General features: G+C 44.4%; 1 protein-coding gene and 1 long non-coding RNA gene across 3 annotated transcripts in view; one reads left to right on the top strand and one right to left on the bottom strand.

Moving 5' to 3' along the window:
* Positions 1-26,210, bottom strand: part of LOC146798962 (uncharacterized) — a 317,402-nt gene that overhangs the window by 121,763 nt on the left and 169,429 nt on the right. The window contains exon 2 of the long non-coding RNA XR_014968817.1: positions 13,565-13,616. This is a non-coding gene — a long non-coding RNA (uncharacterized LOC146798962). The remainder of the gene's footprint in view (positions 1-13,564; positions 13,617-26,210) is intronic.
* The window catches only part of TECPR2 (tectonin beta-propeller repeat containing 2), a 616,143-nt gene that overhangs the window by 585,765 nt on the left and 4,168 nt on the right, over positions 1-26,210 (top strand). For both annotated transcript variants that reach the window (XM_085626337.1, XM_085626336.1), the window contains exon 20: positions 1,576-1,725. In XM_085626337.1, the coding sequence (XP_085482463.1) occupies positions 1,576-1,725 (150 nt within the window). The remainder of the gene's footprint in view (positions 1-1,575; positions 1,726-26,210) is intronic.

Here is a 26,210-nt window from a genome sequence, read left to right as displayed (position 1 = left end):
GTTATTTTTTTCATGAAATTGCCCCTTTGCCAAATTGTTTCATTCTAGGCTCTGGTTCCATTTTGTCTCTTGGTGCGCTGAAGCAGATGTTGAACCCCCTCGCAGAACACATTTACTTGATGTGTTGCACTTTGCAATTTCCTTGGCACAGCAAGGCTTTACGCTCAGCACAGTTAAGGGCTGTTTGTTATCACTTTCAGCTTTTCTTTATGTATCAGATCAGCCACCCTTATTTAACTCTTCCGTAATTGTGTTTTCTGAAGGAGGTGATCCATTTATTCCCCTTTCTCCCTTTCTCATGCCACAATGGCACCTTAACTTGGTGCTTGTGTTTTTGATGGATTCTCCCTTTGAGCCTACACACTGATGTCCTTTGTGGTTGCGTACCATGTTCTTGAGCTCCATTTACTCAGATTGGCATGTTAGCGAGTTGAAAGCTTTGCCTGTTTGTCCTCCTTTTACCGCTTTTTTCCTCATACAAACTGGTTGTTAGGACCAAGGTTTCTTGCTTGCTGAAGACTTGCTGCTGACCCCATTTCACCTGGATCAGTGCATTGTTCTAGCACAACTTTGCCTGCCTCCTCATCACTCCATAGAAGAGAAGAGACTGGATCACCTGGATCTTCACATAGTCTTCGGTTTTTGCATTGATAGGACTCATGAGTGCCAGATTGATGATCAACATTTTCTTGGCTGTGCTGGGTACAAGAAGGAAAAAGTGATTACGGAGCAGATCATCTCCCGCTGGATCATGCTGTGTGTTAAGAGTTACTATGCTCTTGTGAAAATAGACCCTTTTCAGGACACCAGGGTCCATTTTACCTGGGTAGAAGCTGGCTGTTTGGCAATGTCCAATGGTGTTCCTATCCTGGATATCTGCTGGGCTCCACCGATGCCTTCTGAACACATTGTTGCCTTGATTCTGAAGCATGCAGGGATGGATATTTTGCTAGACCCACCACCTCAGGTACTGCTTTGGCATTGATTCAAGACATAAACAATCTGCAGGTAGTGACATCCATAAGAAAAAGTTACTTACCTTCAGACTTTCTGGTGGATACTCTACCTTCAGATCCCTCATCTATCCCACCCACCTTGCCATTCTGGGGATGATCAGGCACTTATTAATAGGGCCAAAATGTACCTTTAGTGTACCGAAATTTCTACGAATTAAGTCAGCATCTGCCTCTGAGGGCATGGTTATAGGATGAGGAAATGAGATCACTGTGTCGGGCGGGGCCTTATACGTCTCTATGATGTCATATCTGGGATGATTCCCAGAAATGAAATGAAGCTCTGGCCCTGCATGCCAGTGCAGGGGAGCTATTACATGTTTCTAGATTCAGTCTTGTGCTGGAAGGATATAAGAGGTGAGGTACCTGCAGTATCCCCAAGAAAGATTGTTACCAAAGGTAAGTAGCTATTACTGTAGTAGTATTGCATGTTAAAATCAAATGTATGCCTGGGATACAAGGCATCATTTTCTTGTACTCCTCTTTATCAAAAAAGAATGCTAAAGTGCTCTCCCACAGATAGAACACCTCTGTTAATGACGTTATCTTTTTTTTGCATAAGGGCTACAAGCATGTCGACTGGCTATCAGCACAAGAACAGTATGGGCACTGTGCCCAAATGGAGATGTTGCAAGGCGGTATGGTATCACAGATAAAAATCCTGCAGGTGACTACTGGAAGAAAATTCCGGGACATATGTCTAGCTTAGCAGGTAATTTCATTTTTTAGAGTGTGTTAAATAATTTCTGGGCCTCTGTATCTGGCTGCTATTATGTCTCCTATTATGTCTATATAGTCTACAATAGACCAATTTATTTGGTAAGACAGATAAAGCTCTGATTTATTTTAAAGTGGTGTCAAAGAAATACAGTTCCTGTATTTTCTAATTACTTAAAAGTTTAATATTGTCTATTGTTATCACCATAGGCTTACAGGCCTATGTGTTTTTCTATTTTTTTACATATGTTCAGTTTCAATGTCATACCTCATATGAAATCCTGAGAAATCCTTTAAAACAAACCCTATATATACTAATAAATCTCTATCCTACTTTTAATGAGTACTACTGTTAAACCCTAAATTGCTAGATATGCGTTATCTTCACCAGGTTTGAAGAAATGCATCTAGTTGTCTATTCCAGATTGGACTATTTCAGTATGCTGCACATAGGCATCCCACAAGAACCAGCACATCATCTTTAAAGCCCAAAGTACTGTTTGTAGATTGGTGTCTGTGATCCAAAAATATGTCTCAAGAGTAAACTTTTTCAGTTTAAAAAATAAAAAAGCAATATCGGTAACCTACCGTAAAATAATTAACAATTCCCCTACCTCACTGGCTTGATTAGAAATAGACTGGGAGGCAGACCTGGGCAAGATGGAAGAGGGGGAATGGGAGGAGACCCTGAGATCCCTGAGAAATTGCAATGCAAGTAGGATTCAGATTAGTGCAGTTGTGTATACTACACAAGTTGTACTAGACTAGAGTTACACTATTCAGGATGGGGTGGATGTCCTCTCCTGAATGCGCAAGGGAGTGTGGGCAAAGAGACACGTTCCTACACATAATCTGGGAGTGTACCTTACTCTGGTCCTTTTGGGAGAGGGTCCAGATTTGCCCAGATCTAGTTACAAGAACTTGAGTAAGTGACTCACCCGAGATATCACTATTGAATATTTGGGGGCATCACTGCAGTAAATATCTGGCACGGGAGTATTTAGTAAGGTCTGTACTGTGATCACGGTTTAGTACTGAGGATGAGAGTACTATCAGTGAATTTCAAAGCTGAGTTCCCATGATTGAAAGTAATTGTCATTGAACTTTTTCATGAAATAAGGACTCCTAAGCTTAATTAGTGCTAGGTCTGAATGGATGTGGTAGTGCAGAAATGTCTTAGTAATGACTCTGTGGAATTTATTCAGTGCGTTATACCTATTTTGGCTACCAGGAACCAGTGCAAAGCCAGCAGTTTTATGAAGTTGTGCACCCTCAAGTCTACCTACAGTAGAAGGTTATTAGAACTTTCTGGTTTCAATGGCGGTAGGCCACAAAGTCAACCAGTAAACTAAAATAAAAAACGAATCCTGTAATACATCAACACCAGAAGTGGGGCTACCATATCAGTCAAGTGAGTGAAGGTGGGGAAGGTCAAGACTCCCTGATAGGTCTCTAAGTAAAAAACAATTAAAATAAAACAACAATGCACTCTCTAAGAAAATAAGTTATTAATCGGGGTGGATGGTTCTCCCTTTCCAAAGGGGGAAAAGTTACCTGAGGCAACCATACCCACGTTTGCAACACTTAATGTGTGTTTTACTGCAAACGGTCCCAGAATGTACTATTCTAGTGGGAATTGAAGATGGCACAGGTTTTCTGCTCTTGGAGGGAGCTTGTGTGAAATACAGAAGTGTGTTTAGCAAAATGAGCAGCTCCCCACCAAGCCAAACCAAAGTAGCTGTGGTATCAGATCCCCCGCCCACTAAGCTGGTTCCCAACTGGCTACCGTGGGCCTAAAGAACAAAGGCTTTCCCTTCTTCAGGTCTCCCCTTAGCCTAAACTATGTATGGACAGGCCTCATCTCCGGCCTTTGCAAGTTAATGAAGTTCCTAGAACCTCTCCAGCTCCCCTGCCTGAGCTGATAGTGATCACATACCCCACACACACAGTCCATCCTATCACCAGGACTCTAATCCATCTCTAGGAGCAGTTTTCACACCTCATTAAGGTCAAGGAAAAGGTATATTTCTTAAAGTTACTTTTCCGCAATGTTTATTAAAAATCTAACTTTACCATTGAATTGGATTCTTAATAGATATTTTAAATAGATGTTGATTTTTTTCTCTGGCTTATTCCAAACCAGAGATAGCAGAATTAATATTTCAATCTGCACTCTTGTTTTCCTCATAGAATAGCCAGTGCCTTCCAGACTGAAATAGCTTTAGAGGTCTTGTCACTGCAGGGACATGGTAACATTACATTTCTACATGCCCTACTTTTAAATACCAGGCATCCTACTTTGTGGGCTACTATCCTATATAGTGGTGACTTATCAATATTTAAAAGAAAGTGTTTTCCCTTGTCAAAGGAGTCATTTTGACAGGCCGGACTCCAAGTTTAAACTACAGCAGTTTGGCTTTATTGGGAGGCCTGCAGCCATATTTTCCTTGTCACACTAGTAGATGGCACAATAAGTGCTGCAGTCCACACTTGATGTTTAACTTTCTATGCCGTATGCGTAGTTCCTGTGCCTTATACTGTGGCCTTACAGAAGAGTTAACTATGCCAATCAGGGATTGTCCAATTTTTATATATTTTGGGGTCCGAGCACACACACTGGTCACTTGACAACACATTAAAAGTGTGCAGAGTCTAAAAACTAGCAATAAAATTCAGCAAACAAATGGGATGACCGCACAAAAAGGAGCTTTATCTCAAATGGTCTAAAAATAAGCTGACTTGGCATGCCAGAGTTGGGTTCCCATAGAACTCCAAATTACTGCTATAGAACTGGGAGTGACATCATTGGACAAATGGTCCAGTGATCAGAGGTGTAATGCCACCTCCATCTTGCTTGGGTTCTGTTTGAGCCAGATTGGATTCGCCCTTTCAGAAATAGTCTGAAAACGTGTTTGCGGGGAGAAAGATCATCATATGGGCTAACGAGAAGCTGTGTGTCAGCAGGTATATCAAAGTGAAAACCAAAACTGTGAATAAACAGTTTAAGTCCTTGCAGACAAGTGAATATGATGGTTGACGGTGTTGTACACTACAAATAGATATATTTTCATAGTTCCATTCTCACCCTTTCGTATTAAAGTTCCAGTATGCATGGGGCATATGTATCAAAAAAGAGTTTGGCGATTCTCAAATTGCGATTTTTAGAGAATCGCAAAATGCAGTGTATGTAGGATTTGCTCAAAATTTTGTGAATCCTACATATTCCTTATTTGCGAATCGCAAATTGAGATTCACAAATAGGGAATACCTTCCCATTCATTCCAATGGGCTAGGAGGCCCATAGGAATGAATGGGAAGACATTCTCAATTTGCGATTACCAATTAGAGAATCGCAAATTGAGAATGCAATTTCAAGGTTGCAAGGGTGCCAAAAAGACACCCTGTTGCACCCCTTGAAATATGTATGTGTGCACTTGTGGCACACATACATGCCGTAAGGGCATGTACGTGCGCCACATGACACTTTGAAAAATGCACAAAAGTGCATTTTTCAAAGAAATCGCAAATTACCACCAACTTGAAATTGGTGGTAATTTGCAATTCCTTAAGGCCAAATCGCAATTTTTCTGTGCTTTCTACATTGCATTTAAGGAATTACAATTTGCGATTCCTTAAATGCATTCGCAAAATAGAGAATCGCAAATTTTGCTATTCCTTATTTCGCGAGTGGTTTTTATTTCATACATTGCAAACAGCTAAATTGCGATCGCAATTTAGCTTGATACGTATGCCCCAATGTGTCTTGCACAGTGAGTTTAAGATCAGCACAGCAATTCCAGTTTGTTTTTTCATTGGTTACTTACATTTTTCTGTTAGGAATATTAGGAACACCACCAGCTAAGATCTAAAGGAACATCATTGTTGTCTATAACCATTTGTATATGGTGTGTTGTGCCTGAGGGACACCCTGCAGCTGCATACATGTTTGGTTGATAACAGCCCATGCTAACTAGTAAACATGGGAATTTGCTTGTGTTGTGAACTTCTCAAACCAATAACAGGGGTACAACCACTGTCAATCAATCCACTTGTGCTTGTGATCATTAAGTATACCATTGATGTCCTTTCTCAGCCACTTTGTGTGGAAGAGAGTGACACTATATCCCTGCTTCTTTTCACATGTTTCCCACAGTGGTGCCATCCTGGGCCAGGATTTAATGTCCGTGCTCCCTCTTAAGTATGTCAGTATTGTCAAAGTACGACAGTGTGTGTTATAAGCCCTTCACTTCCACCATGCATATCTACAGAGGGAATTTTGTTGTAAGTGTACAGTTTACCTTGGCAGCTACCACAGGCCACAGCATGGTATCTTAACTTTCATGTATATACTCTGGCTGCATGTTTGAATGAAGTTGTAGTAGCAAGTGATATTTATTATTGAGTTAGTGTATGTTCATTTTTGTTTGAGCATATGGGCCTGTGTTAGACCTGTCAGCGTCATGGCAGTCCTCCCCCAAACCTTTTGCCTGCTTACCTCCTGTTTTTTGCTGGTTCTTTTTGTTCGCCTTAGGACTCTGAGCTCTTTACTACTGCCGACCAGTGCGAAAGTGCATGTACTTTTCCCCTAAGCATGTTTGCATTGGGTGATCTACAATTTGGATATTTAATGTATTTGTAAGTCCCTAGTCGAATGCACTACCTGCGCCCAGGGCTTGTAAATTAGATGCTACTAGTGGGACTGCAGCACTGATTGTGCCACCCACATAAGTAGCCCTTTAAGCATATCTCAGGTCTGCCACTGCAGAACCTGTGTGTGCAGTTTTACTGCCACGTCAACTTGGTATTTAAAACCCTTTTCTGAGCCTTAAACTCCACATTTATTCATTTATTGCAGATAAGTCACCCCTAAAGTAGGCCCTCGGCAGCCAAAAGGGCAAGATGCTGTGTAATTAAAAGGTAGGACATGTACTTTTAAGTTTTGCAAGTCCTGGTAGTGAAAAGCACCTTCATTCATTTTTCGCTGTGGGAGTAATGATAAATCCTCTTTACTGGTAAAGTTAGATTTAACATTACTATTTGAGAAATACCACTTTTAGAAAGTTGGTATTTCTCTGCTCTTAAAGCTCTGTGTGCCTACAGCCTGTCTCCAATACACGTCTGGGATAGGTGACAGCTTGACTTTGTGCATTCCCTCTAGACAGCCTCACACAAAGGAAGGCTAGGTATGTCTGAGTGCTCATCTGCATCCTGATGGCTTACCCTGGGCAGGATGGGAGAGACAAACTGACACACCTGAATAGGCAGTGTCCTGTCCCCACACAAAGGGTTGATTACCTATCAGGAGCTAGGGCTAGGAAGAAAGGACCTCTGTGCACTTCAAAGACCCCTCTATGAAGTCACCCCCATTTCAAAGGCACAACTGGGTATAAGTCCTAGGTCTCTGACCCCCACCAACTCAGACACGTCTGCACCTTTAAAGGAATTCTGTCAGGAAGGACTGCTGTGCTGCTACAAGGACTGTCACTCTGCTGGACTGCTACTTTGGAAGAACTGCTTTTCTGCTGTGCTGGCCTGCTGCCTTCTGACCTTGCTGAGGAAGAACTGGACTCTGTTTGAACCCTGAATGATCTCCACAAGCTTGTTGGCTTGCCTCCTGTTTCTGAGACTCAGGGATATCAAAGTGTCACCCAATTGCGTGGGACTCATCGATGCATCTTGTGCTGCAACAAGGATTAAGGTACTTTTGCTCAGCAGGCCCTGTGTGGTCCTGTAGCCAGCCTGCGCTCAAACACCGGTGGTATGAACTCTTGACTTTATCCCAGTCCAGCTCAACCAATTAACTCTTTAAGTGCTACTGGCTTCTAAGTGCTGTTTTTGCATTTAATCTTTAGAAATTCATATCTCGACTTCTACTCGTTGGATTTTTGTTGTTTTATGTACAAAATCATAATCTATTTTTCTCCTAAGTTAAGCCTGCCTGCTCTGTGCCAAGCTACCAGAGGGTGAGCACAGATTAATGTATGGTGTGTATCTGGCCTACCCTGACTAGGATTGTGGTCCCTACTTGGACAGGGTATGTAACCTCTGCCAACTAGAGACCGAATTTCTAACAGCCTGTAGATATTAGTTTATGATTTTTCTTGAGCATGGACCAGTCCCATTCAGTCAAATATGCTATTGATTCCACAGCTGTTAACACTACATAGGCATGTGAATTCCCCTTGTGGTGATGAGCATTTCAGAGGTAGAATGTTGGTACATGGGTATATCTCAAGAGAGAGGTATGTAATGAATATATATAGGCACATTTAAGCTAGTCGAAAAGTGTGTAATGTCCAAAGTTTGATTAGATTGGGTTTAATTTAACCTCCTCAAATATATTTTCCAGAATGCATTTAAAACAAACACAGACAATTTAGTATATCTGAAAGGGTTAGATCACTGGTGAAATGTATGCATACGAAGGCCAATATATAGATAGCTTTACTATACTTGTCACTAAAGTACACCTATACACATTAATGCTAAGGTATTTCCAATTTGCCCTTTAACTATACAATGTAATGGACTATTTGATTTATATAATGAGAGTATTTCACATAAAAACACAACGCATATACCTGCAAACAGGACCTAGTAACATTATGCAATATCTTAAATGTAATGAAAGCAGATACTGTTTTGGTTATTGTTTTTGACACAATGCAAGGATATCTCTTTCATCCCTATCTTCTGAAACATACTATAAACTAATCTTCTGGACCATATGTTGAAGAAAACTGCATAGGTTACTTCAATGTCCAGTCATCTTTACTCGAGATGTATGGTATTTTGTTTCTAGAGGGAAGTGGCTAGAGCTCTTTAGTAACAGTGGTTCATGAGTGGCTCCATCTGCAGCAGGCTTCACTCTATAGGTACATATGAGGTAATTGGACATATTTATTGTTTTCTTTGGTTTCCTGGTGCCACCTTATGGTCAGTGTCTTTTGGCCCTGTAGGCTGCTTCCTCACATTTTTGGGGCTTCTGCTTATCACGCAGGTCTCCAATTATGCCAGTGGTATGGTTTAACATTTTTATCGTGTCATGCTTAGAGTTTGTGATTGCACTGTCTGGGACTTGGCCATTGCATCATTCTTACATTCTGTCATTTTAATTGAGTTAGACCTTTTATGAACCATCTATACTAGTAGGTTGGCATTTTGGTATCCCACCTCCTCAGGGTGTTCCAGTGGGTTGTTGCTCTGAAGCAGGATGAGCGAATGTTTTTTCTCACATTGCTAGCTCATGATGAGCTGTTTTTCCTAGACCGAATTTCCAGAAACTGGAAGCACTCATGCAGTCACCAGAGGAACCAGGTGCAGCCGAGACGTGCCTGTATGGCCTAAAATGATAGCCCACAGTCTTTAGGACATATTACGTAGGACGTGTTCCCAGTGGCTTTTATGGAGCAACACCAAAGCTCAGCACAAGGAACGTCCTAATTCTGATAATATCACTGATCTGAGTTGCTTAAAACCCCTATGAAGAAATCAGGAGGTCATGTAGCAAACACCCTCTGCTCTTCTGACTTCTTAAATTAGCTTTATTGATTCTGATACTGATTTCACTAGAGCTCCCAGTACAGAGCTTTCCTACCACTACCAGTGGTGCATACTTTCGCAGGGACCCTACATCTTCAAAAATTTGGCTTTTGTTGTCTTACCTCCCTCCATTCAAGCTCCTTATTCTCTGTTAAAGTAGTTTTGTAGCTAGATAGGTTGAATCCTCAATCATTTAGTTTCAAGAGATGAGGAATCTGCAGGTAGCGGTACTGATAAGAAAAAAGTTACTTACCTACAGTCTTTCTGGTGGATACTCTACCTGCAGATTCCTCACCTAGCCCACCTGCCTTGCTGTTCTGAGGATGATCGGCCAATTATTACTAAGGCCCAAAATTAGTTTTAGCTGCTTCTAACCGTTGCCTTTTGTCGTCTTACCTCAATTACCTTATTCTGTGATAAAGCAGTTTTGTAGCTAGGCCAAATCCTAAATCATTTAGTTTCCCTGGGCCACAAGGACCCCAGTGGTTTGCCCTTTCCATCCACACAGTTGCTAAATGAGCCAGTCTCACTTGGAACTTATGGAGTGAATCTGCAGAGAATTGTGTACCTCTGCATCACCCTACATAAACTCATGCTTGAATTTTACTCACACAGGAGTACTGGCTGGTGATACTATACTGTGCACGTTTTCATTGGTACCCCAGCATGGCTCTGCCTTATCTGCTGCTGTTCTGGGTTTATTATCAATGCTGCCATACCCCCGAGGTCTAAGGATGGCAGCGTTGGTCAGCCACAAACTCTTCTCCCTCAAGCAAGAGCTCCATTGCTGACTTCTTTCAGTGTTTATTATTGAAGGTTTTTAAAAAAAAAAAATTCTCCCTAGTCGGCTCCATTGGCCCTAAGCCCCCTTGTCAGTCAGGTGACCCTTTTCCTTCTGACCCTCAATTGTTTGTCCTTCCTTGTCTGCTGTTCAATTGACAGACTTCATTGATGCGGACATTGATTTTGAAATAGGAAGAACTGCATGAGCAATTGTTTTCTTATATGTTTCTTTATTCAGTCTTGGATGAGTTAAGGATAAGACTAAAAACAGGTTTTCTGTCTTCTATAAAAAAAAAAAAGTGGTCCTGGCTCTGGTACTTTGAAGAGCTCAGCACCTATCCAGCATGACTTTCTCAAATAGAGCTTATCTGTTTGGCAGAGGGCAAGTTCTGCACCTTCTGTTTGGTTTGCTGGCACTCTTTTGTGCTGTCAAAAGAAAGCAGGCACACGCCAATAGCCCTTTTAAGTCCATGCCATACTTCTTGCCCCGAGTAACCAAAAATGGGACAGTAGGAATGAATGTACAAAATGTCATTTATTTAATCATCTCAAATTGCTTAGTGAAAAAGTGCAAAGAAAGGTGTGGGCAACCATACACGGCCAATGCTTCACCCGCACCCGTGGGCATTGTCATTGACGCCTTGAATTTCTATTGACTCACTTGAACAGTCACAAGAAAACTTGATGCAGAAGTGTCTTAAGTGAGCAGTATATAGTATATCTGAAAGAGACATCTAGCTGCAGATTGCTTAACTTAGAATGTTCCCAGGCGTCAGACAGGATCCGGAAAACCTTTTGCAGCAGCACTTCTGTGCGCCGGGGGACAGCGCCACATGACCCCGCCCTGATGTCGTCCACGTACATGACGCCAGCGAGGTCATATAAGTCCCTCCCGGCGCGCTGACGTCGGTTTTCTTCTTTTCCACGTGCAACGAGGATCCGGTGTGTGCGGTTCCTCTGGCCTGTTTTCAGGACCTTTTTCGACGTTTCACGTCTGGAACAGTGTGCGATGCCCTCGGGCTTTAAATCCTGTACTTCCTGTTCACGGCAAATGTCCGCGACAGACCTGCATCTTATTTGTATATGGTGCCTGGGCGAGCACCACGACTCCACGGACTGCGAAGCCTGCCAACACCTTAAGCCGAAGTCCCGGCAGGAGCGCCGGATGAAGCTTCTTTCGACATGACTATCCCGGTCGGAGTCGTCTCGTCCCACGACCTCTTCGACGCAGTTTTGCCGTTGATCGCCCTCTGGGGCCCGAGGCAGTCGTTCACCACTTCTTGGTAAGTTGCAGCGCAGGTCGCCGAGGTCCTCGACCTCCCTTTCATCTGTTGTCAGGGGCTCTGGTTCCCGGAATATTCCGGACGTGCGCCCCCGACAGTCATACCCCCTATATCCACCCTATCCAGGTGCGGGGGCAACTCTGGCTCAAATGGAGGCTTATGTCACGGCTTTGCAGGACTCCTTTGGGTCCTCTCCAAACCCCGGGGCGTCCTCGGGGCCTCCTCTATCTGTGGGGTCCCCGACGGACTCGCCGGTGGGTTCGCCCCCGGCGTCAAATGAGCCTTTTGGCTTCCAGGGTTGTCGGAGATGTGGTATCATCAGGGCGCGGCCCGGCTGGGTCCTCCTCTAAGATCCCTATGGCGTTGTCAGGGTGTGGGCTGGCTGGGTCCCCCTCTACGGCCCATTGCATCCTTGCCGCACCGCATAGTCCTGTGGGGCTTCCTGTCGCGTCGCAGGTGGTTGCTGGTGCTCAAAGCGTCGATTTGTGTACACCTCAGCCTTCTGGGCAGGCGGCTCCCTGTCCGGAGCCGAGACTGCGCCGTTCCGGCACCGTAGACTCGCCTCCCCGGCTTTGCCTCCGCTTCTTCCTCCGGAGTCAGAGCCTTCTGCGGTTGAGGCTGAGGCAGCGCCGGTGCAGTGTCGGAGCTTTGCCCCCCCGGCTAAGGCGCCTTCTGCTTCTTCGGAAGGTGAACTTGTCTCCTCCCCAGCTCTGCCTCCGCTTCTTCCCTCGGAGTCTGAGCCGGTCCGGGTTGAGGCTGAGTCGGCGACGGTGCGGCCCCGGAGGCTTGCATCCCCAGCTCCTTCGCCTTCTTCTTCGGGAGGGGAGCTTATCGTGGATTTGGCGCTGGACGGAGTCGTCTCGACGCCGCATGGCGTCGAGTCGGCGCCGTACAAAACTCAGTCGGTGCCTACTAAACTGGTTTTGGCGCCACATTGTCAGGATTGCTAGGCGAGGTGTCAGAGGGAAGCACTGGGTAAACATACTTAGCATAGTATGACCAAGGTGCACACTTCAGCCACAGACAATTTAAACAAAGCTAAGGAAAATTACAAATATTATGCAGACAAGAAAAGAAGGAAAGAGCCAGATTTACAAGCAGGAGATAGGGTTTGGTTGAACACTAAGAATCTTAAACTCAAGGCGAAATAGGAAGTTTCAGCCAAGATTTGTAGGCCCTTATCCAACTGAGAAGAAAGTAGGTACATTGAATTATCAGCTAAAATTTCCCAAAGGGTTACGCGTTCATCCAGTATTTCATGTCTCGTTGTTAAAGAAAGTGTCAGGAGAGGTACGATTGGTAAAACCTCCTAAACCAATCTTTACTGAGAATGGGGAGGAATATGAGGTGAAACGAATTTTGGATGCTAAGATTCGGAAGGGAAAATTGTACTATTTGTTAGACTGGAAAGGTTATGGACCCGAGGAGAGATCTTGGGAGTTGTCCTCAGAGATTCATGCCCCCCGATTAATTCAAGATTTTCACAGAAAATATCCAAACAAACCAAGACAGAGAGAAGGTACTTTGAGGGAGGGTACTGTCAGGATTGCTAGGCGAGGTGTCAGACGGAAGCACTGGGTAAACATACTTAGCATAGTGTCGAGAATTAAAAAGAGAAAGGCTGGTGCAGAATCTAAAATGGACGACACGCGCCGACCATTGGAGTAGAAGGTCTGCGCTCTAGTTGTTGAGAGCAATCACAAGGATCCAGGTGCAGTGCCCGCTCCGTTGCGCACTTCACCTTAACCCTGAGGAGAGTATGGGGTTTGAAGTCTGCGTCGCGAAAGTTTAGTGAGGGAATCCTTCGTCGCGCAGCGAATTTATCGGAAACAAGCTGTTTCTACTTATGTCTGAAGTAAGACTGTTCATATTTAGTGGATATTCTATGGGCATGCTCAGTTTCCAGTGAGCTCCGACAAACATATGCGCACGCTCGTACTGGGTACAAAATAGCTGAGACTTCAAGTGGAGTCACTTTTTGACAGAAGGAAGTTCTAGCGTCAGCACAAGCGAAATATGCTCTTTTGAGGAGTGGTTGTTTTCCGCATTCACGACGAGTTTTGAGTTTATTATAGAAATGTTTTGAAGTTTCGGAGTGAAGTAACTCCACAGACTAGAATTAGCACTAGGGCAGCAGAGTACTACTGATATTAAGAAAACTATAGAATAAGAGAGAGAAGCAGAGGAGGAGATTAGTTGTCACCGAATAAATAGATTAATACTTACCTCAAGAAAAGATTCCAAGTTGTTAGAATGCAGAAACGCTGAGGTGAGGAGCCTGTAAAAACATAGAAAGGAGCATTAGAAAAACACAGTAGACTTAGAGCAAGAGCATTTATAATAATTTTATGTTAATTAAATTTCAGCCAACAAGAAAGTTTCCAGCAAGTCAAATATTAATAATTGAAAGAAGAGGAACTTAGGTCACACTAAAACTGGGTAGGTAGACAAAGAGAAAATAAACACAGATAGAGAAAAGGGAGCATGATTTAATTATGTCTATTCTTCCACAGCAATAAGGGTCCAGTAAACACAAGCAGAAGACAAGAAGAAGTCAGAGGTAGAAGAAAGAAAACAGACGCAGTGTGACTGTCTCTTCTCTGTCCCATCCCCTTTCCCCCCCAGGGTTTCATCGGCATACAGGCTTCAGTAACGCTTGTGGCTGAGGAATCGTGGTGAGGCATTGGGAACTTGCGGCGTTCTGCTCCTGTGCATTCATGGAGAGCATCCCTGACCTGCATCGACCCCGGGTTGTTGACTCTTCTCCGGATACGTCCGGAGAGAGTTTAGCGTCGCCCTCACGCCTGGCGATGCTGGATGTATTCTTGCCTGTGCCTCCCTTAGAGTATGTGAATCTGGCAAGGTCCCCGCCTCCTCAAGAGCACCCGCACCCGGCAGGCTCCTCGCCTCCTCAAGAGCCTCATCAGGACCCCCATTCGTCAATGGGGCTCCCCTCAGTTGGGCATTGGTCGCACCCTCACTGTCTTGGGAGGGTTAGCTTACAGCCTTCACCTACTGATGAGCTACTATCCCTTCCTCAGAGGGCTACTGAGCCTGGTGCAGCTTTTCTCAGAGTGGTCTATTTGGCCACTCGGATTTTGAACATGCAGCCCCCTTCGGCGCCCTTGTCTGTGGACCCTTTACTTGATGTCCTTCACCGTGGGTCAGGGAATGTGGAGCCGCTTCTGCCCTTTGAAGCTTCTCTTTATGATGCCCTTTTGGGCACCTGGGTTCGGCCAGCGTCTGGTGACCCGGTGGCTCGTTCGGTCTTGCACCGCCTCCGTCCTGCTCCACATGATCCGTTCTGCTTATTTGTGCATCCCGACGTGCAGGGGTTTGTTTTGCAAACTGCCTTCCCTTCCTTGCCCCGGCTATTGCTTTCTCCCTCCCGGGAGTACAGATGGCTTGAGTCATGGGGAATACAGTGTGTGTCCTGGCTCGGGCTACCTCTGCCCTGTGGGACTCTGCAGAGTCTTTGCTCTCCACCAGCACTGAAGGCGCTCGTGTTGACCTGCTTCATCTTCTCCGGGATGGCTGTGACCTTGCTGAGTTTACAATCTGCTCCGCCTTGGATACTGCTGATTCCTTAGGCCGGGCTATGGCTGGTTCAGTCCTGCGGTGCCATGCTTGCTTACGGGATAGCGTCTTCCCGGACAATATCCGGGAGAGTCTTGTTGATTTACCCTTTCATGGAGTTTTATTGTTTGATGCACACGCCGACTCGGCTGTTCAGCGCCACCTTGCGGGCTTTCACACACCCCCCCTGAGGCCTGTGTTCCTCAGGCGTTTCTTCTGGGGTGGTACATTTTCATTTAGCATCCTTTTGATGCGTTATGTGTTTTAGGCTGATAGTAAGCCTCAGGTCTTCCTTTTGCCTGGTCGGAGGTGATTACCCTTTCATTTCTCATCCTTTGGATGCATTATGCGTTTTAAACTGGTGGTTAGCCTACTGTGGCAGTGTTCCACAGATTGTTCCTCTGACTGTGGCTTGCCCTTATAAACGTGTTCCCCATTGTTGAGGTGTACATACTCCGTGTGGGGTACTTGTTTGCTATTATATAGCTCTGTTATGTCAACTGGGCCTATGAGTTCATTTGGCCTCTAGGCGTCCTCTGGTGCTCTTCTCTGTCGTTGTACGGTGCTCAATGTTGTGCCTTGGCATCATCTTTACGTCATTGGTCATCTTGCTTCATTCTCCTCCTTTGGAGGTTTTCGGGGTGTTCATCCCGCTCTAACGGCAGCTTCCGTCTGCCATTATGGCACAGGTGTGTTCCTCTACAACGATGTTGCATAGTCGTGGCTAGTTTACCTGTTTTTGCTATATATATCTGTAATTTGGTATATATACCAGTTCCATGGGTACTCTTCTTCCTACTCGTCACCTCTCTTCGAGGCTGCAAGGTCTGGTCCGAAGTCTCCATGTTTCGGGGACTTTTCAAGTGGTGCTTGCAGCATTACCAATAAGGCCCCTTTTTGCGTTCTGCTTACTGGGGATATTAGCTGGTTTTACACTGCTTAGTATACACAAATAGGGCCGCTCCTATTAGAATGACCTAAACAATGTTGAGTGGTGTTATGTGAATGTGAGTGTGGACATCTCACTAAAAGTTACGGACTGGCCTCACACACCACCTGGTGTCATGCTTCATCATCGGCCAGTCCTCGCCCTCTAAAAACTTGGTTTGATAGAGGGCGGGCATACACCTGACGACAGGGATGCACTTCTACCTAAGTGGGGCCCAAAGTAAATAAGTGAGATTAAAAAGCCATTATAGTAACCTCATTTCCCTTTTAATGATCTAGGAAACTATATGGTTTATAAAAACAAGTGTACGACGCAATTGGGAAAATTATTATCCCCTCGCCGTATCAATAATGGTCTGAAAATGGGTCGACATGTTTCTGCCTTATGTCAACAGAGGTACTCGGCATTCATCAGGACCTTAGTTTTCAATGAAACATCAGGCTCCACTCTTACCAATAATTTGATTAAAGGGAAACAGCGGTGGAGAGATTGTAGTCACTCTCTGCTGTTAATATGGGTCAAAAAGTACCCTGCGGAGGAACAAAAGGAATATAATAAAACACACACTCAGCAACCGATAGGTTATAGGGGTCCTTCATGAGAAATCAAACAAACGCCAATGTATACAGATTTAAGTGCGCGTGGTGCAAGTGTATAACACGTGACTGGCATATGTGAATACACAAGTGAGTAAAAACAAGGGGAAATTACTTCCGGCTTCTTACCTACAGCCTTAACCCTATGTACTTCATGGGAGGGGGAGTAAAGGAGAACCCCTGTAGTCAAACTCTGAAGAGGTAAGCAAATAGACAAGAGTTTAAGTAGCATACTTTTTTCGAAATACGTAAAATAAGAGGGAGGCAAACTGATGTGGACTGTATCCTACTACACAGGCATCCAACTGTCATTCATCCAAAACACAGCGTCTTACTTCGTCAAGGTGCGTTCTCCGTAGGATCACCTAGTTGTGTACTGTGCTCCTCCCCGGTGACGAGTAAGTGTGGGTAGAGAGCGTCATTAAATAGTGCCCTTAATTAGTTAAGTGGTGGGAGGGTCCTGATCGCAATGTGATCACGGAACCATTGTGTGAATTACGGTGTCCCAGCCGCACCCAGCACTAGTCTTGCCTGTTTCAGCCTGACTTCCGGAAAGTACGTCATGGTAGGAGCAGTGTTCAGATTCATCAAAGTATCGGTACCGAGAATATAGATACATTGTTCCCAAAAAACAAACTATGATGTCTGGAATACATGTAGATTGGAGCCGCGTCTAAAAAGAAAAGAAAGCTGCGACATCGTTACCAACGTGGTGGTGACCACGGAACCATTGTGTGAATTCCGGTGTCCCAGCCGCACCCAGCACTAATCTTGCCTGTTTCAGCCTGACTCCTGGGAAGTAAGTCATGGTAGGAACAGTGTTCAGATTCAACAAAGTATCGGTACCGAGAATATAGATACTGTGCGCCTAATTTATACATTGTTCCCAGAAAACAAACTATGATGTCTGGAATACATGTAGATTGGAGCCGCGTCTAAAAAAGAAAGCGGCGACATCATTACCAACGCGGTGGAGACACTACTGTGATCAAAGGGGAGGGGACAACACCGGAAGCCTCCATCCCAAGAGTTAGAGGGTTCGGAAGTCAGGCAACTGACTGAGAATAAACCTCGTGAGGTAAACAGGCTCGTATGTGGGGAGAGACCGGTAGTGTAGACAATACATAAATATCAAATGAATAGTATACCGGTAGTGTCCCTATGTACCACAGTTTAAAACCCATGAAGAGAGAGATATAGTATATTCTCGATGTTTTAGTATATTACTCTCCCGAGATTAAGCTGACACTATATGCTTAAGTGAGGCTTATAAAATCTTGATCTGAGGATATCAACCTTCCTATGTATGCGGGCCTTCCATCAATGAAACCACATATGTGGTATATCTAGTTCATAGTGGGACTGAACATGTGGAACAGATATTCTTATAGGTGTTTGCCCCCATCTTTTCTTAGTCGGGTTTCTATCTTCCCACTTGGAGCCAGGGGATTTCGTCGCTTAAACCAACGTCCCATGTACGTAAGCGGAACACCCAACGTTGTTCCCTCTGAAAAAGGGCTTGGGTTATGTCCGTTTTTCTTTTGTGCATAACCTCCAGAACCACCCATCTTATGTCGGTGTCTTTATGGTGTACCTCAAGGAAGTGTTTAGTCAGTTTGGTATTGGATCTGCCACACCGGATAGTACTGCGGTGTTCGTTAACTCTAGTTTTTATTTTTCTAGTAGTCATCCCCACATATCTTAAGTTACATGGGCATGTCAGAAGGTAGACCACTCCCTCAGTGTTGCAGTTGCTAAAATTCTGTAGCCTCCAGGGGTTCCCAGTCCCAATTTCCACTTCTTTCGTTGTGTATGTTTGGAGGCATGCTACACAATTGCCACACGGGAAGTGTCCATAGGGTTTAGGCTGGCCCCAGAGTGTACCTTGGTCTGTGGTTTCATTCTGATGTATTTGTGCCTGGACCAGATCATCCCGTAGGCTCCTGCTGCGCTTAAATGCAAAGAGTGGGGTTTCCCACTTTTGGTCGGAGCTATTCAGAATGGACCATTTCTTCCTGATGATATTTTGGATCCGATTTGATACAGGAGTATAGGTAGTTACACAAACTATCCTATTACTTTTTTCTTTATTGGTGGTTTCCAAAAGGCTTTCCCGATGGTTGTTCCTGGCCCTCTTCTTCGCTTTCTTAACCATGGTTATCGGATAGTTCCGGTCCAACAATTTCCTCTCTAGTTGATTGGCTTGTTCATTATAAGTACTCGTATCAGAGCAGTTCCTTCGTATCCGGAGGAACTGACCAACTGGTAGGATCTGTCGTAGTGCTTTAGGGTGGAAGCTTTCGTAAAGCAGTAAGCTGTTTTTGTCAGTGGGTTTGTTATGTACTATGGTATGGATCCCATCTGGACTCATAGAGAGAACCAGATCCAGAAAGATAGCTTTATTCTTGTCAATGGAGTGTGTAAATTTCAGATGTTCATCCTTGGAATTAATCCATTGTGTAAATAGGATAGCTTCTTCCATTGTGCCCCGCCAGATGATAAGAATATCATCTATGTAGCGTTTCCAGGTTTTAAGTTGTGCTGCATAGGGGTTGTTCTGGTTGAAAATAAAATCCTCTTCAAATTGGTGTACATACAAACATGCCATGCTCGGCGCGAATGTGCTTCCCATGGAGGTACCGGCGATCTGGTGGTAAATGGTACCTTCAAAATCAAAGAAATTCTCAGTTAAAGCAATTTCTGCACACTCTAAGATGAAGGGTATCGGGGTGGTATATATCCATTCAATGTTCAACAAAATCTGTTCGATTACCGCCAGAGTGCGTCTCTGCTGAATACTGGTGTAAAGCGCCTCAATATCCATAGTAATGAATATGTCTTCGGTGTTACTTATCTCAAGATCTCGTAGATGGCATAGGACATTTTTAGTGTCACGTAGATATGACTTTGATTTCTGGACAATTGGTTTTAGAAACCAATCACAAAATTGTGATAAAGGTTCAAGCAGTGAACCTATCCCGGACACAATGGGTCTACCCGGTGGTGGGGTTTTGCCCTTGTGAATTTTTGGCAAGATGTAAAATCTGTGAGTCCGAGGATTATCATTAATCAAGAATTCGGCTTCTTGTTTCGTTATCCAATCATTAGTGACTGCCTCATGTACCATAATATTGATCCGATTCTTGAGACGGTTGGTAGGGTCACTATTATAAATCTCATAACTATTGAGATCACTCAACAGTCTGTTGCATTCATTGCGATACATTTCCAGGTTCATGAGTACAATAGCACCACCCTTGTCAGCTGGTTTAATTACCAGTTCTCTGTTACTTTTCAAGGATTGTAGTGCGTTCCTTTCGCCTCTTGTCAAGTTTTTTGAAAGCCTTTAGTATTTTGGAAGTCAATCTTGTCCACCTCATTCAACACTGCTTGTTCAAATGCTTGAATGTTACATGATACTTCTTGTAAAGGTGGTGAGAAAGTAGATTTCTTCCTAAGTCCGGTCTTGGTTTCAGAGTCGTAATCTTCTTGATGGTCTCCGAAGAACTCCCTCAGTTTTATTTTCCTGAAGAACTGGGCCAGTTCTATGTGTAGACGGAAGGGGTCATTAGTAGGCGTTGGTACAAACCCCAAACCCTTAGATAAAACCGACTCCTCATCCTGTGTAGTTATGTGGTTACTCAAATTGACAATATTGCTCACTCTTTGCTCGTTGAGGGGCCGTTGCCCATGCCCATGCTCCGAGTCACCGCTCCCGTCACGTTCGGTGTTTGGTCGTCCCATTGGACTCGTGTGTTTCTTCTTTGTTTTTGTCTTCCTCTGCCCCTGCCACGGCCTCTGGATAAAAAAGGCTGTGGTCCTGGTGGGAACCCAAATCCTTGGGGGTAGAAGGGTTATTGCCAGAAACCGAACGGATGTATCGGTGGTGCATACATTGGGTGATGTGGATTCTGGTATTTTCTTCCAAATTGTCTGCCCGTATTTTCATCACTGCTACTTTCCGAACTGCTCCTTTCTTCGCCTGAACTGAATGTCCAATTCTGTGGAGTCGGTCTAGGCCGTTGTTTCCGTGTTGTTCTTAATTGTTGCGGTTGTTGTGGCTGATCATAATATTCATCTGTCGTATAGGGATATACTGTGTCCCGATTGAATTTTTGTACATCCTTTTGTAATTTAGTGATTTTGCATTGGTTCAGATATTCTCGGTATTCTGATTGATCAGTATTAATCTCTTCCAGTTTCTTCTTGTAGACAGTAATATGAACAAGAGTTTTCAGTCGGCTTTCACTTTGTTGTATCTCAACAAGTAGTGCATCTGCAAGTTGTCTAGCAGTGTTAATTATAAGAACCAACCAGTCCTTCGTGCATTTCCATGCAATTCCGGACCAGTTGATACGAAACTCCTTATTGTCTAAAAAGAGTCTTGGCTCGTTGGTCACCACTAACCCTCAGGGGGCAGTGTTCTTTCTAAGGTATTCGGTCATAAAAGCTCCATGAAGGGCTGTCCTGACCTGATGTTTCTTCTTAGCTGTCAGAGCTTCCCACTCATCTGAGTTTTTTAGCGTTTGGGTTACTACAGTTTCTGTCAAGAGAGATGGAGTTCTCAAGATCTCAGCGTAGTTTTCCTCTCCAAAAGTCAGTTCAGACTCCATGTTTGATATAGGGTGTCAGTAGGTAATAGATACAAATGTGTGTGGACCACTAATTTTAGTGAATCCTAGGATGCCAACTAGACTTGCTTAGTGCAACCCTATGTTATACTATTAATGTAAATATGTGACCCTAAAACATGTTCCCACAGCCATTGGCTGTACCACTATCAATGCACACTACCCCCAGGTTCGCTGGGGAAGGGAACTAGAGGCTTTTTAGGGTAATAGGAGACGGCCTGCCTCCAACACAACTTAGTATACACAAATAGGGCCGCTCCTATTAGAATGACCTAAACAATGTTGAATGGTGTTATGCGAGTGTGGACATCTCACTAAAAGTTACGGACTGGCCTCACACACCACCTGGTGTCATGCTTCATCATCGGCCAGTCCTCGCCCTCTAAAAACTTGGTTTGATAGAGGGCGGGCATACACCTGACGACAGGGATACACTGCTCCCTTCTTCGTGTTCAGTTACTGAATGATTCTCTCTTCTGGACAAGGATTACTTTCCTTCCAGTCGAAGGGTGTGGTCTGAATTTCTGCGATTATTCCTCCGTTTCTACGCCTTAGTACTTTGGTTCCCCTGCTGCACCTTCCTTCGGCTGTGCTATATTGTATCAGCTAGGCATGCGGGACGGCTCTTCTGATGTCAGTCGTCCTAGTTCTCCACCCTGCATATCTGTATTTCTTGTATTGGTTCTCACCTTAGTCTTAGCATGGCCTGGTCGAGCAGCATTATGCTTGTTTTAGCCACGCCACCTTATGGTCTCTGTAGCTGTTTGCTCTGCGCAGGTTTCTGTGGTGGCCTACATCAGCGTGCTTAAGATCGTTCTTGTTCGCCCCTGTTCCCCCTTTTGGGACTGGATGTACACTTGGCGTGTTTCTTGTCTCCATCTGCAATTCTAAAAACATTGCTAATTTCTGTCTCTTGACCTTTGGTTCTTGGCTGTAGCCTCTCCGGCCTTCCTTCCGTGAACTAGCCTGGTAGGCTCTGGTTGCATCTCTTCATATTTCTTCTCAACCTTTGGTCGGTGTTAACATAGTGCGCCATTACGCTGAGAGTGGTCTTTTTTCCTCTCTCTTTCTTTTGTTCTGGTATACGTCTGGTGCCGTTTCTACCTCTCATGCTTATACAGGTATGGTGTAGCACCGTTATGGCATTTTTGGGATGTCTTGCATCCCGTTATCTTTTGCTCCAGTGGTTTATGCCGTACTGTTTGTATATGCACTCGTTATACACAAAGGTATATACTAAACCTACTGCAGAAGGGGTTAAAGTCCAGTTACGTTCCAGTTGGTTGTGTCTGTCAAATGATTGTAGATGGAATCTACATTGCAACCAGCATTGTTTTCCCAAGTCATTTAAACTGTACTGTGGTAACTACATGGAACTGAGTTTCTCACTATTGTAATAAATTAGAGAAAGTGGGTCTGTTTATTGAAGCCCCATTTATTTGTCAGGGCACAAATATAAATTACACAGTGATGGGTGCTGCTGTGTAATTATGGTTCAGCCACACGTTCTATTGAAATGCATTTTTTTGATTTACCTATTCATTTTGACCCTGTGGAAGGATTTGGAAGTTGCTTGAAGTAGTCGGCTAAGGTCTGAATTGCCAATTTTCATGAAGGTCTGTGCAGAGGAGAAAATGTAAGGGGGATTTAAAAAGATGTATTTCTTACCATTGTAGCTCGCACAGGAAGTTTTTGCTCACACCTACAGCCCAAACTGCTAAACCGATTGACCCCAAATACGGCATGAAAGTTGAACTTAATCAGAAATTGTGATTTTTGTTGGTTTGTTATGAATCTTTTCAGACATTTTGGAGATGTAAGTGTTTATAAAAGTTGCTAATTGGGCTTTAAGAGGTAAAGTTAAAACATTTGTATATGTGCCTTTTAGGATTTGTGACTCCTTTGTTATTCCAAAAATAAAAAAGGAATCAGATTGGACGAGTGATTCTTTTCTCCCGTCGCCCTTTTGGCTTCTCGGTTCAAGAGCTGGTACTGCTGATCCAAACGATGTGATTGGCAACTGCAAGAGAAATTTCTCCTACCGTGGCTATTTCAGAACACGGTGCACAGTCCCCACATCCTGAAGAAAAATGAAAAGGTCATATAAGTGGGTAGAGTGAGCACACCCTGACCCCCATGCCACAGTCTGGAGACTCTAAAACCCCCTCCTCTTGGGTTAAGTAAAAAAAAAAAAAATTACAGTTATTAAAATGAGACCTTATCCTCTGTACCTTTTCAGGATTTATGGATCCCTGACACTGAAATTGGCAGCCATTGTCTAAAGTACCATGATGGGTATTGTGGAACCTAGTCAGTATTTCAGGTGTCTAGAGCTGCGAATCCATAAAAGGTACTGTGATCCAGAACAGCCTTTCTGCTTAGGTACAGCAAACCCATAGCATACTTCTCCGACACATGCATTGCATATCAGGATAAGGAATCCCTGGGTTTGTGGTACTGGGATATAACACTGGCCTTGGATTAACAGTTCCAAACTAAAATTAAAAAAGGTAGGCCAAAAGCCATACTCCATGAGTCAACTCCACCTGCAACTGGCTGAGTGTAGGATATGGCCCAGGCCAAGCTCTCCATTAACTCCCGCTGCACACGGTCTTAGGCAATGAGCAGTGGGAGTTAGCTGCAGGGCCTGACTGTGTGCAGTAGGTTGGGGGCAAGGCATGGCTGAAGGCCAGACCTGCAGCTAACCCCTATTGTGCACTGCCAAAAAGTGTGCGCAGTGGTTTTTGTCTGTTCACAGGTTGGATGGAAGGTCTGGTAGCATACAGCCGTGAAACAGTGGATGTTTGGAATTTTAAGTGCATCAAAAAAAAAGGACATTCACTGAACATAGTTAAAAACTGAGTTATGTTTCGGACTCAAACATACAAATCCCAATGAAATTCACAAGTTGTGGTTACCAATTGTCATGACAGACACCATAATCTGCGCCACTGACACAGATCAGTGTAAGTTTACTGCCTTTTTATCCAAGACAAAAGAGTTCTGATCCAAGCTGTAATACTCCAATATATCTTACATTCACAAGCATGGGCTGTGCAGGTTATCCTTTGTTCTATGTGCTGTGGTGAGCCTATAAAAATGAGCTCTGACAACTACATTTGTTTTTGTCAGCAATCCACGAGATGGGAGTACGCAAACAGTAAATGGATACGCTCAGTTGACTAAGATCCCTATTATGAGTTGATCAGATTTACCAGTTGTGGGAATAGTGGACCCAATTTTACCGTCCATGAAAGCCAGTAAACACACCTCATGAAAGAGCTGCATTGCTGCTAAGGCTCGTTCCCAGGCCTTCACCCGATCATCAGACAAGAAAAGGGGGAGCTTCTAGTGCTCCTCCTTCCAGCCATCCTTCTTCCCTTCCCTCTCCGGTCATGTTTTTGTGCCAGTCGTTGTTCTTTAGAATGATCCCTTTCTGCGCTAAACTACACAGTAATTCTTGTGGCTTCCAAATGGCCCATTTGCCACTCATTTCTGATTTGTTTGGGTTGAAAAGAGAAGTTTCTCTCCTGTTATCCTAAACATCGGATCCTTTGTATCCGCAAAAGGTCTTGTCTTGCATTGAAGTTTTATTCTTTTGTCCACACCTTGCCAATATAGGCATTCAGGTAGAATGATGATGAACCTATTTAGAACTGATCACTTTGGACAAACCATGTTAAAAATTAATTTTGGATAAACCCCTAGAGCCTCTGTGTTATGGTGTACATGAACAGTTTGTCTACCACTCAAAAGAAGAAAATCCTTCTGGTTAAAAAACAAAAGTAATGTGGAGTGTTGCACACTGAAGGCACAGTAAACTAAAATGAAAGCATACCGCACCATTAGGAGTGAACTGCCTTCACTTTGATCAATGCTGGGGGCATAACTCTGCATAACTCTGCCCACCTGAGGTGCGATCTGTGTGGGAGAGGTACAGCTAGAAAGAGGACAATGTCCCCATTCCAGCATCTCCATTATCTCTCCCAAGTGGATCCCTGCTTGGCGATTGCTCTCGGGCTGCAATTCTCAAGCAGGGATCCACCCGCTAGAAACCAGAGAAGCATTTTAGTGAGGGAGTGCCAATCCTCGGCACTGGCTAGCACTCCCACCCAAAAAAACCAAAATAACAGTTTTTCTGTCCCATTTGGGGATGGGATTGGTGGTGTTAAAACCCCTCCCTGTCCCCTTCCCACCACACCTGGGAGGGCAGAAAGCCCTCTGGATTCCAGGGATCAATAAGTCTTACTCAAAGGGCACCCTGGAATCGGGCCATGCCCCACCCTAGAACAGGTGCAAAAATCTTATTGCCTCCCCTGCTGTTGGACATAATGGCGCTAGACATCAGGAAAAATGGTTAAAAAAAAAAAAAGAAGGGTGGGCGCAGCCCACCCAGGCATTGAGCTGTGCCCCGTCCCAGAATGGGCCCATCTGTCTTTCTACCACCCTTGCTTGCACTGCAGCAGAAAACTCACAGGAAGTCAGGGATATATATATATATTTTAAAGGCAGTGGAAGCCATGCCCCCACTGCAGAATCAGTGTAACGGGCAATGTGCCCCCCCTCCCATCCAATTGGGGTAGATTAGTGGGGTTTAGCCCAAATCTGTCTTCTCCCCAGTTGGGCAGAACTAAAAAATAAAATATTTTGGTGGGGGCAGCGCACCCAAACAATCGGCCTGACACACTCCCCCTTAAGGGTACCTCAGTCTTTCTGTATCACCCCATGAGGGCAGATTGGTTGTTTATTCCCGATCTGCCCCCTCTGGGGCAGGGGAGGGGTAGAGATCCCACTAAGCACCAGGGATATTTTTGTTTAGGAAAACAGAAGTGGAGTGGGGTGACCTGCACTGGCATCAGGCCTAGTAGGGTGGTCTGCCCTGGCCTCAGGCCTAACTTCCACCCCTGAGCCCCCAGCAATGTTTCTGTTCCCCTAGAGCATCTCTCACCCAATGGCAAGCAAGAGGACATTTGGTTTCTTTATTGCATAATTTTGATTTGTGGGCCGGCTTAGAGGGGGGTTTCAAATCCAATCTCCTCTCAGCTGCCATGGTAAATGGCTGTGCTTTTCTAGCTCTGGGTCAGGAGGCAACCAAGGAGCTCTATGACCTGGGGAATTTC

The sequence above is a fragment of the Triturus cristatus genome, chromosome 9 (genome assembly GCF_964204655.1).
Source record: "Triturus cristatus chromosome 9, aTriCri1.1, whole genome shotgun sequence".
NCBI classification, from domain to species: Eukaryota; Metazoa; Chordata; class Amphibia; order Caudata; family Salamandridae; genus Triturus; species Triturus cristatus.
This window is presented reverse-complemented; position numbering and strand designations above follow the sequence as displayed.